Raw genomic sequence first — 12,339 nt, 5'->3', positions numbered from 1 at the left:
CTGGGGCAGCCACTTTGGAATACAGTCTCGGTAGTTCCTCAGTTCAACATACAGTTATGATGTGATCTGGCAGTTCCACTCTTGGGTGTATACCCAAGAGAAATGAATGTATATGTTCACACAGAAACCTCTATTTGAATGTTCATAGCAGCATTATTCATAATAGCCAAACTATGGGGACAACTCAGGTGTCAGTTGATGACTGGATGAACAAAAGGTGGTATAACCATACAATGAAATATTCATTAGGCTGTAAAAGTAATCGGTAGTCCTACAATGTGGATGAACTTTGACAATGTCATGCTAAGTGGAAGAAGTCAGCCACAAAACACTATTAGATTATATGATCCCATTAATAGAAATGTCCAGAATGGGGAAATTTCTGGAGGTAGAGATTAGGTTAGTAGTAGTTTAAGGAGAGTAGTGGAAAGAGAGGGGTAATAGCTAAAATGTACAGCATTTCTTTTTGAGGTGATAAAAATGTTTTAAAATTGACTGTAGTGACTGATGGTTGCCCATATTGGTGAATATGCTAAAAACCATTGACTTGTATACTTTAGATGAGTGAGTTGTAGTGTAGATGAACTATTCTCAATTAAGCTGGTTTTACAAAGAAATGTAGTTTACATATCATAAAAAATTACCCCTTTAAAATGTATAAATAAACTGATGGTTTTTCTAGTAGTCACAACTTGTGTAACCATCACTATTATCTTATTTTAGAACATCTGCATCACCCCTGAAAGGATCCCCATACCATTAGCAATCACTCGCTATTATTCGCTGCCCCCAGGCCCTCGATAGCACTAATCTCATCGTGTCTCTATCATTTGCCTCTTCTGGGCATGTAACATAGATGGACCCATATAATATATGGCCTCCTGTAACTGGCTTTTCTTAGCATAATTTGTAAGCATGTATCAGTCCTTCAATTTGTGTTTTTAATGGCTGAATAATATCTCATTATATGGGTTTACATTTTATCCATTTATCAGATGATAGACATTAGATTGTGCCTACCTTTTGGCTATTATAAATAATGCTGCTATGAAAATTCATAGGTTTTGAATTTTGTGTGATTCAAAAGGTTTTGTGTGATTCTTTTGGGTACAGACCTAGGAATGGAATTGCTGGGTCATATGCTAACTCTATGTGTAAATTTTTTGAGGGGCTGCCAAACTGTTTTCCAAAGTGGCTTCATGATTTTACATGCCCATCAGCAGTGCATGAGAATTACAGTTTCTCCCCATTTTTGCCAGCATGTGTTTTTGGTTTAGTTGGTTGGTTTTTGAGACAGAGTTTCACTCTTGTTGCCCAGGCTGGAGTGCAATGGCACGATCTCAGCTCACCAAAACCTCCACCTCCCGGGTTCAAGCGATTCTCTGGCCTCAGCCTCCCAAGTAGCTGGGATTACAGGCATGCGCTACCATGCCCGGCTAATTTTGTATTTTTAGTAGAGATGGGGTTTCTCCATGTTGGTCACACTGGTCTCGAACTCCTCCCAATCTCAGGTGATCCACCCGCCTCAGCCTCCCAGAGTGCTGCGATTACAGGCATAAGCCACTGTACCTGGCTGCCAGCATGTGTTATTAACTGTCTTTTTTATTTTGGCTATACTAGTGAGTGTGAAGTGGAGTCTCATGGTGGTTTTGATTTGCATTTCCCTAAAGCATGTTTTCACATGCTTATTGGACTTATATATATATTTTCTTTGGAAAAACAGCTATTTAAATCATCTGCCAGTGTTCACTTGTCTTTTCATTGTTTAGTTGTAAGAGTTCTTTATGTATTCTCGACAGTGGACCTTGATAAGATATATGTTGTGCCAACATTTTCTCCCAGTCTGAGGGCTTTTATTTTCTTGATCGTTGAAATGCAAAAGTTTTGAATTTTGATGAACCTCATTATCTCTATTTTTTCTATTATTACTTGTGCTTTTGATGTCATACCTGAGAAACTATTTGCCTGACATAAGGTCACAAAGATTTCCTCCTGGATTTTCTTCTAAGAGTTTTATAGCCTTAGTGTTACAAAGGCCTCTGATTTGTTCTTTTTCAAAATTGTTTTGACTGTTATGGATCTCTTGCCATTTCCCTATAATTTTTTTTGATCAGCTTGTCGATTTCTGTAGTAAAGGAAAGTGGGATAGGGTTTGCATTGAATCTATAGACTCATTTGAGAAGTAGTGCAACTTAACAGTATTAAGTCTTTCCAATCCATGAAGATGGGCCGTCTGTTCACCCTTTTTTTCATAGCTTCTTAAAAATTTCTTTCAGTCATGTTTTGTCATTTTCATTGAACTAGTGTTAAATTTATTTGTTTTTATTCTTTTTGCTATTGTAAATGAAATTCTTAATTTCACTTTTGGATTTAAAAAATGAGATTTGCATTGCAAGTGTACAGAAATGCAGTTGAATTTTGTTTATCTTGATCTTGTATCCTGCGCCTTTGCTGACATCATTTATTAGCTCTAAGTTTTTCAATAAATTTATTAGGATTTTCTTTATATGTGATCATCATGTCATTTGCAAAACAGTGGCTTTACTTATTCCTTTCCTGTCTGGATGGCTGTCATTTCTTTCTCTAGCCTAATTGCCCTGGCTAGAAGCTCTTAATACAATGTGGAATTAAAGTAGTAAGGGCAGACATTTTTGTCTTTTTCCTAAAATTGGTGGGAAAGCATTTGGTCTTTCACCATTAAGTATTTGCTAGCTGTAGATTTTTCAGAGCCGACCTTTACGAAATTGAAGAAGTTCCTTTTTATCCTGAGTCTGTTGAGGGTTTCTGTTTTTGTTTTTTTTGTCATGAAAGGGTGTTGGATTCTGTCATTTTTTTTTTCTGCATCTGTGGAGGTGATGTGGTTTTTTTCCCTGTATTTTGCTGATATAGTGTATTATTTTGATTTTTGGATCTTAAACCAATGCTGCCTTCTTGGGATCAATCCAGCTTGCTTGTGGTATATGACCTTTATATATTGTAAGATTCAGTTTGCTAGTATTTTTATTGAGGATTTTTGCATTTATACTTACGTTGTTTTGTAGCTTTTGCGTGTGAGATTAGGTTTTGTCTTATTGGGAAATACTCTTAGAGTTTGCGAATGACTGGTAATAATTCCTTAAATATTTGGTTGAACTCACCAGTGTAGCCATTTGGGTCTGGGTTTTTATTACTGATTTTTGAGACTGAGTCTCGCTCTGTCACCCAGGCTGAAGTGCAGCAGCGTGATCTTGGCTCACTGCAACCCCCACCTCCTGGGTTCAAGCAATTCTCCTGCCTCAGCCTCCCGAGTAGCTGGGATTACAGGGGTGCACCACCACATGTGGCTAATTTTTGTATTTTTAGTAGAGATAGGGCTTCACCATGTTGGTCTGGCTGGTCTTGAACTCCTGACCTCAAATAATCTGCCCGCCTCAGCCTCCTAAAGTGCTGGGATTACAGGTGTGAGCCACCATACCTGGCATGGGCTTTTCTTTATGGGAAGTTTTAAAATGATTAATTCAGTCTTGTTAATGTCTATTCACAATGTCTATTTCCTCTTGAGCCAGTTTTGGTAGTTTGTGTCTGTCTAGGAATTTTTACCAGGTTATCTTATTGGTATACAGTTGTTTATAGTATAACCTGTTTTATACTGTAAGGTTGGTAATAGTGTGTCTTCTTTCATTCCTGAGTTTAGAGATTTGAGCCTGCTTCTCCCACCAACGAGTCTATCTAAAGGTTTTTCAGTTTTGTGGATATTTTCAATGAACCTACTTTTGTTTTCAGTGCTTGTCTGTATTTTTCTATTTATTTTCATATTTTTCTGTTCTGATCTTTATTATTTCCTTCTTTCTGCTTGCATTGAATGCAGCTTGCTCATCCTTTTTTAAATTTCTTGAAAGGTTAGATTATTAATTTGAGATCTTTAATATAGGTATCTACAGTTGTATAAACACTGTTTCAGCTGCCACTTCCTAGTTTTCGTATATTTTTGTTTTTATTCATCTCAAAGTATTTTCTCATTTCTCCTGTGATTTCTTCTTTGCCTTTTAGGAGTGAACTGTTTAACTTCCACAGATTAGTTCCCCATTATTCTTTCTACCCAATTAATTTTGAGTTTTATTCCATTGCCATCAGAGAAGATACTTTGTATGATTTTCATCTTTTTAAATTTGAGACTTGGTTTGTGACCTAAAAAATTGTGGTCTATCCTGGATAATATTCCACGTGTACTTCAAAAGAATGTTCATGCTGGTGTTAAGTGGAGTGTTCCATTGATATCTATTAGGTCTATTTGGGTTTTTTTGTTGGTTTGGTTGGGTTTTGAGATGGAGTCTCCCTCTGTCACCCAGGCTGGAGTGCAGTAGCGTGAAAAGTCCTTAAAGTCCTGATTTGGCTCCATCTAACTTTTTAGTTATAATCTTTAAAAACCTTTAAAGGGTACCCATTTTTCTTCCATTAATAATGTAAAAAAGACTGCATTAATATGTTTAAATCCCCAGTTCTTTAGGGTTGTACTAAATGGCTGGTATTATCATTCGAGAGTGTCTTGAACTTGATGGAGATTATATTGAGAGATAAAGTTTATAATTCCGTTTTCCATGAACTTTTTGAAGTTCTGTCCATTGTTGAAAGTGGCGTATTGAAGTGTACAAACTATTACAATTGCACTGTTTCTTCCTTTAATCCTGTCAGATTTTATGTTTTGTGGCCATCCATTAGGTGTATATTTATCATTTTTATGTGTTTCTGATGCATTGACTCTTTTACATTATAAAATATTATTGTCTCTCTAGTAGAAACTCCTATCTTAATGCCTATTTTGTCTGTTAGTAGTATGAGCATTTTAGTTCTCTTTTGGTGCCTTCCAAACTGTGTCTCTTGTAGGCAGCATGTAGCTGGATCATGCCTTTTTTAATCCATTATGGTAATCTTTGCCTTTTGATTACAATGTTTAATTCATTTTCTTTTAATGCAATTACTGATAAGGTAGAGTTTGCCCCTTATTTGCTCTATCCTATCTTTTGGTTTCATTATTTTTCCATTACTGACTAGTTTTTTTTTGTTGTTGTTTTTGAATAGATATTTTCTGGCGTACTATGTTAATTCTCTGTTTTTAAAATATACACACACACTCTCTCTCTCATGTATTTTTTAGTTATTTTCTTAGTTTTGCCCATAGAAATAACATCTTACAACAATGTAGTTCAAATAAATAATGAAATTAACTTTAATAGTATGCAAAAATTATGTTCCTATTAAGATCCAGTTTTCCTTCTTTATTACTGTCATATACATTACATTTTTCATTAGGCCCATCAACACAGCTTACAATTACTGCTTTATGTAGTTATCTTTTAAATCAGGAGAAGAGAGTTACAAAAATACACGTATCCTGTGTTTTGTACTTACCTGTATAGTTACCTTTAATGGGATTTTTTATTTCTTGGTGTGGATTGGAATTGCTATCAGATATTCTTTCATTTCAGCCATACTGAATACTCTTCTTTCTTGTAAGGGCACATCTGGTAACAGTGAACTTGCTTAGTGTGTGTTTAAAATAAAAACATGGGAATGTTTTAACTTCCCCTTCATTTTTGAAGGATAGGTCCTTTTTTAATATATAGACTTCATAGTTGCTCATCTCTCTCTCAGTAATTTAAATGTCTTCTGCCTTCTGTTCTCTGTGGTTTCTGGTGAAAAATCAGCTGTTAATATTAGTGAAGATCCCTTGAATGTAATGAGTTGCTCCGCTTTGGTGTTTTCAAGACGCTTTGTCTTTGGCACTTGACAGCTTGACTGTGATGCATCTGGGTGTGGATCTTTGAATTTATTCTACTTGGAGTTCATTGAGATTCTTGGTATGTGGCTACACATTTGTCATCAAATTTGGGGCCACTGTTTTGAAAATACTTTTTTCTGTTTCTTTTTCTTTCTTCTCCTCCTTGGATTCCCATGATTTGTATGTCGTTGTGCTTGATGCTGTCCCACAAGTCTCTGTGGTTCTGTTCATTTTTCCTCATTCTTTTTTGTTTCTCAGACTGCATAATCTCAGTTGACTGTCTCAAGTTCCCTGCCCCTTCCTTCTGCCAGCTCATTCAGTTCTACTGTCAAGCCCCTCTAGTGAATTTTTCGTTTCAATTATTATACAAGTTTCAAAATCTCTACTTGCTTCATGTGTAAAACTTTTCTCTTTATTGATATAAAATGTTCTCACACTTTCCATTTTTTAAGACACGGTTTCCTTTAGGTGTTTGAACATACCTATAATCGCCAGTTTAAAAAGTTTCTTTAGTGAGTCTAACTCTGGCTTCCTCAGAGACAGTTTCTGTTGACCTGTTTTCCTGTTTGTTTCATCATATTTTGTTGAAAATGGGGTGTTTAAAAGAAAATAATGTGGCAACTCTGGAAACTGGATATTCCCCTTCTCCTCCCCCAGGGTTTGCTTCTGTTGCCGTTTATTGTTACAGCTTGCCTAGTGACTTTTCCTGGACAAAGGTTGGAAAGTCTGTCCCCTTAAGTTCCTGCTTGTTTAACTTAGTGGTCAGCTAATGGTTGGACAGAGAAGTCCTTGTCCCCACAACCATTGTCTCCCATCCTTTAACCCAGGGCCTGTGTGTTTGTGTTGGGGTGTGCCATCACTTCCTGTTTGTGCAGACAGTCATGCTCAGCCACAGGTGAGAAATGAGGACACCCCCTCAGGTCTTTCCTGGGTGTGCACATGGCTCTGCCTGTGCACATGGTTGTCTAGATCTCCAGGAATGTATTGGACCTTTTCAAAGCCCACTATCAACATTTTATTCTCCACATTTTCCTTTATAGTTTTTAGGCCAGCTGCTTGTTTGCTCCATGAGTATTGTCCCTTCAGACAGCTGTGCTGTTGAACAGTGGCTGCTGATTGTTGTGGTCATGTCCCCTGTGGCTAACTAGGACTTCTTCCGCTGGGCAAACTAGATCAGGGCAGATCATTGCAAATCCTTTGAATGGAGCTCTGCAGTTTGCTGCCAGATACGCCACATGGTGTCAGTTCTGAGGACAGGACTTTTGGGGAACGCATTCTGACCCTTCAGTGGTTGCTAGGCTGTGGGGTTTCAAGGCTACCATGGAGCTGGGAGAGAGAGGAATGAGGCTTAGGATTAGTTAAAACACTACAAAGCTCATGTTTCTTACTATTTTCTTGAGTCAACACTCTATGGATTGTTGTAAGTCTCTGGTTTTCCAGAATTCTGAAAAAATTGGTTTTGACCATTTTTGCAGGTGTTTTCATTGTTTTAATGGAGGTGCAGGTTTTTGGAGGTCCTTATTCTGACATTTTGGAAGTGTTTCACACCCCCTCCTTTTGGAGTAAGGTGTGTGCATAAGGTCTCTGCAGTCATGACTAGTCATGACTGACTCTGTTTTGTGTGAAAGTCAGCAGACAGATCCAGTTGTCTTAAGGAAACTGCCGGCTGGCTAGTTTGAGAACTGAGAACTGGTGGGTTAATTTCTAATCAGGGAGTTTGATCATAAAGGTGATCAATACTCAGACTTAAAATTAGATGAGGCTCAAATGTCCTTGGCGCAACTCTTACAGCATGTGTGGCGGGGCTGAGGATGCACAGGGACCTCAAGCTCTGGTTCCTGCCTGGTGTCTGAGCCAGTGTTAGCATGAACAGCACCTGGTTGCTGTGTATACCCAGAACCTGGTGTCTTACAGTTGCTCCTTCTATTCCCAGATGACTTCCTGAAGCCACAGATCATCACCCAGCCAGAAACCACCATGGCTATGGTAGGTAAGGACATACGGTTCACGTGCTCAGCAGCCAGCAGCAGCAGCTCCCCGATGACCTTTGCCTGGAAGAAGGACAACGAAGTCCTGACCAACGCAGACATGGAGAACTTTGTCCACGTCCACGCACAGGATGGGGAGGTGATGGAGTACACCACGATCCTGCATCTCCGCCAGGTCACTTTCGGGCATGAGGGCCGCTACCAGTGTGTCATCACCAACCACTTCGGCTCCACCTATTCACACAAGGCCAGGCTCACTGTGAATGGTATGGAAACACCATCTTTCCTTGTTGTAGTACCAGAATCCTACAGCTCCCACTCCTGATTGTCCTTTTAGCTGTCCATGTAGAGATGACTGAGACATACTTCTCTGGGGCAGTATTAAATCATACTGTTGCCTGGGTTTGCCCCAGAGCAAAGTTTGCAGATACCAAGGTTTATTCTCAATGAGTTATTTTTGATAACTTTTAAAAATCTAGTTATTGGCCAGGCACAGTAGCTCACACCTGTAATCCCAGCACTTTGGGAGGCTAAGGCGGGCAAATCATGATGTCAGGAGACAGAGACCATCCTGGCCAACATGATAAAACCCCATCTCTACTAAAAATAGCTGGTCTGTAATAAAAAATTAGCTGGGTGTTGTGGCATGCACCTTTAGTCCCAGCTACTTGGGAGGCTGAGGCAGGAGAATAGCTTGAACCCAGAAGGTGGAGGTTGCAGTGAGCCAAGATTGCAGCATTGCACTCCAGCCTGGGTGTCAGAGTGAGACTCTGTCTCAAAAAAAAACCCAGTAACTAGCTATGATGTTCAAATTGCAGAGAGCTAAGTCTTGTGTTTTTGTCCATTTCTTATCCTCTATAATCCAGCATATCTGGTTTCCAAATTCCAAACATCCCCTTATCCTGGGGAAGCTGCTGTTGTTTGAGTAGATGGCACAGCCTTGGAGTCAGAGGCTAGCTGCTTCTCCAGAGGCTGTGGAGTGCAAGGCTGGTGTGAGCCCTGGCCTGACAGACACAGTGTTCTGGCAGTTGACAGGTTTTTACTTATGAACCAGCCTTGGGGCTGAGGGGTGGGGGAATAGATAGCTTGAGTAGTTTACTGCTCCACCCCAGTAACCTGGTAGGGTTTTCCTGATTACTAACCCTCTAGTTAAAAAGAATTGGCTTGACAATCATCAGAATGCTCGATCTGCCGTGTTCTTTAAGCCCCCACAGACCACAGGGAAACATCTTTACCACACTGTGGTCAGGTTGTCTTGGCTTATTCCAAGTCCTTACTGATTCTGGAAGACTCAGGTAACTGTTAGACTCTCCCCCAAATTGACGTTGACAGGAACTGTGGTGGTGCCTGACATGTGGCTGGATGCCTTCTACTCGTGCTGGGACATCAATCTTCAGGCTGAGAAAGCTGAATGCTTCCTGCCTGGGCAGTGGGCGGGAACACCCATCCAAACGGATGAGCCATCCCATTGCTCTCCTAGGGTGTAGGCATGTCTGCCTTCCCTCTGTAATTCCACCTCCTAGCGGGTAATTAAGGCAGGCAAGCATCATGCCCTACCTAGTGTGGAGGGGTGCCCCCTGCAACCCCCATCTAGACATTGCCATGTAAGGTATAAGCCTTCACTTTGAAGGGACTATAGCCAGCTGCTCAGGTATAAGGCAAGGCTGATGGAAGTGCTCCAGCTGTGGTGGGAGAGGCTGGGGGTTCCTGATTCCCAGGTGGCAGGAGTGGTCCTGGGCAGACCCTGGCAGAAACGGTGGTGAGGAAGTGAACTGGCATGGGGCACAGTGATGGGGCACACTTCCTGGCTTTGCATCTAGCTGTCCCATAACCTGAGCCTGTATGCGTATATTTTCCAGTGTTGCCATCATTCACCAAAACGCCTCATGACATAACCATCCGGACCACCACCATGGCCCGCCTCGAATGTGCTGCCACAGGTCACCCGAACCCCCAGATTGCCTGGCAGAAGGATGGAGGCACGGATTTCCCCGCTGCCCGTGAGCGACGCATGCATGTCATGCCAGACGACGACGTGTTTTTTATCACTGATGTGAAAATCGATGACGCAGGGGTTTACAGCTGTACTGCCCAGAACTCAGCCGGCTCCATTTCAGCTAATGCCACCCTGACTGTCTTAGGTTCGGCCAGTGCTCATGTGTGTGTGTGTGTATGTGTGTATGTCATAGGCACCTAGAGCCAAGGTCCTCAGACTGCTCTGTGTGGCCAGGGGTGATAGGTGTGGTGGGCCTTTTGGGGCTGCTTTTTAACATTTTTCTTGGTGGTTCTCTCTTCACTGGGTTTAGATAGAGAACATTCTAAGAATTGGACAAGTTGGATATGGGTTGGTCAAAAGGATGGTTAAGGAATAGCAGGGGCTTTTGTGGGCAGAGATTAGTTTACTGCCCCTGTGGAAACCACCCCCAAAGTGGAGATAAGTTAGTTGACGTGTTAAAAAAGCTTGCCATTCTAAGATCTCAGATGCATCTCATTGATATGTTGGATTGTCTATTGTCCCAAAGACAGGGCAGAGCCAAAGCACCTGAGGCCCTGAGAATGACTAAAAGTTCTCTGCTGACCTTTTGCAGAGACCCCATCCTTGGCAGTGCCCTTGGAAGACCGTGTGTTATCTGTGGGAGAAACGGTAGCCCTCCAATGCAAAGCGACTGGGAACCCTCCGCCCCGCATCACCTGGTTCAAGGGGGACCACCTGCTGAGCCTCACTGAGCGGCACCACTTGACCCCTGACAACCAGCTGCTTGTGGTTCAGAATGTGGTGGCAGAGGATGCGGGCCAGTATACCTGTGAGATGTCTAACACCCTGGGCACAGAGCGAGCTCACAGCCAGCTGAGCATCCTGCCTGCGGCCAGCTGCAGGAAGGATGGGACCACGGTGGGCATCTTCACCATCGCCGTGGTGAGCAGCATCGTTCTAACGTCGCTGGTTTGGGTGTGCATCATCTACCAGACGAGGAAGAAGAGTGAGGAGTACAGTGTCACCAACACAGGTCAGGCCCTGCTGGCGGAGCTGACTTCCAGGGAGGGGGGAACGACAGTGATGCTGGGGAACTGGGGGGGGGGGGTGGTCCAGTGGCTTTTGAAAGAAGCACAGTGCGTTCAGAACTCCTGAGGCTTTAGTCCCACTGATTGCCATTTTGACTTTGAGGAAGTTCATCTTTAACAGCAATGCTCCCAAACAGAAGTAACTGCCACACCCTGCAGTTTTCCCTCTCCTTGGTAACTGAGGGGCCACCTGTGCACAGGCCCTGCTGCCACATCATAGGTTGTAGCTGAAACAATCTCCCAGCGTGGTGCTTCTGTGCATCCTGGCTCCCTTCCCATCACTCATCTCCACCTCCTGTGGCATCTGCCTGCTGCGCTCTTCACACTGGGTGTAGAGTAAGGCTGAGCAGGCGCTGGGAGGGCCTGCTGCATACATGGACTCCACACTCGCGCTCTGCCCAGCCCTGATGGTCAGCACTGGGAGGATACCGCTTCTGAGCCTGACAGTGAACATGTGTCTGCATTTCTTGTCACTGTGATCCTGGTGTTTCATTTGTTTTGTCTCCTTGCAGATGAAACCATTGTGCCACCAGATGTTCCAAGCTACCTCTCTTCTCAGGGGACCCTTTCTGACCGACAAGAAACCGTGGTCAGGACCGAGGGTGGCCATCAGGCCAATGGGCACATTGAGAGCAATGGTAAGGCCTCAGTGTGAAGCAGAGCCCTGCTGTGACTATGTCTCTGGGTGCTGGAGGTGGCCTCTAGCTCTTTGCAGGGCATGTAGCTGGCATTAGATGGAAAGCTGTGTGACTAAGGTCTGCTATTTTGGACCCAGCTTTCATGAGTTCTGCAAGGTTTTAAAGCCCTCCAGGAAGTCACTGTATTGGGCTTAGCATCTCCCCGGCAGGGTAAAGTAGGATTGGCTGGCGTAGCAGCTACAAAGGGCAATACGGGGCTCCCACCCAACCCATTCCTTACATGGAGAATGTGCCCAGATCTGCTCTGTGCTCCAGTCTCATACTAGAAAGCTGGCACCGGGATGAGATATTTCCAACGATGGAGGGCTTCTGAGCACTCACCTGAGACTGTAGCGGCTCACCCTGCAGAGAGCTGCTCACTTCACAGGCCGGCCTGCCTGCTGGGAAGCAGTATTAGAAAACATGCTGCTTGCTAGACCAACAGCCCACCACTTTAGAGAACTTTAAAAAAAAAATGACTGTTCTAGTGGCCTTGCCCATTCCTTTCATAAGACTTCCTGTGAAATACTAAGCCCAGAGTTTCTGATTGTGTTGGAATCCATCGCAGGTGTCTGTCCAAGAGATCCAAGCCGCTTTGCAGAGGCCGATGCTCACAGCGTTGCCTGCAGGCAGCCAAAGCTCTGTGTTGGTTACCACGAAGAGCCGTGGAAAGCGACAGAGAAAGCTGAAGGGACACCTGGGCCACATCAGATGGGTATGAGATGCTTCCCATCTGCAGTCTTCCTTTCGGAAATGGAAATTTGGGCTGACCTAGTCACTACATGAAAGGGGGAGACACATTATTAGTCTACAGCTGTCTCCAAATCTGGTATTCAGTGTATAAATGCAAAGC

The 12,339-nt window shown here is 42.9% G+C and overlaps 1 protein-coding gene across 2 annotated transcripts in view; it reads left to right on the top strand.

The window, feature by feature from the left end:
• Positions 1-12,339, top strand: part of LRIG1 (leucine rich repeats and immunoglobulin like domains 1) — a 124,340-nt gene that overhangs the window by 109,478 nt on the left and 2,523 nt on the right. For both annotated transcript variants that reach the window (XM_017542756.2, XM_037743557.1), the window contains 5 exons: positions 7,692-8,012; positions 9,606-9,887; positions 10,335-10,754; positions 11,322-11,447; positions 12,055-12,201. In XM_017542756.2, coding sequence (XP_017398245.1) covers positions 7,692-8,012; positions 9,606-9,887; positions 10,335-10,754; positions 11,322-11,447; positions 12,055-12,201 — 1,296 coding nt within the window. The remainder of the gene's footprint in view (positions 1-7,691; positions 8,013-9,605; positions 9,888-10,334; positions 10,755-11,321; positions 11,448-12,054; positions 12,202-12,339) is intronic.

Source organism: Cebus imitator, unplaced genomic scaffold (genome assembly GCF_001604975.1).
Source record: "Cebus imitator isolate Cc_AM_T3 unplaced genomic scaffold, Cebus_imitator-1.0 Scaffold147, whole genome shotgun sequence".
Classification (NCBI taxonomy): Eukaryota; Metazoa; Chordata; class Mammalia; order Primates; family Cebidae; genus Cebus; species Cebus imitator.
The sequence above is the reverse complement of the archived record's forward strand: the minus strand, read 5'-3'. Positions and strand labels throughout refer to the sequence as shown.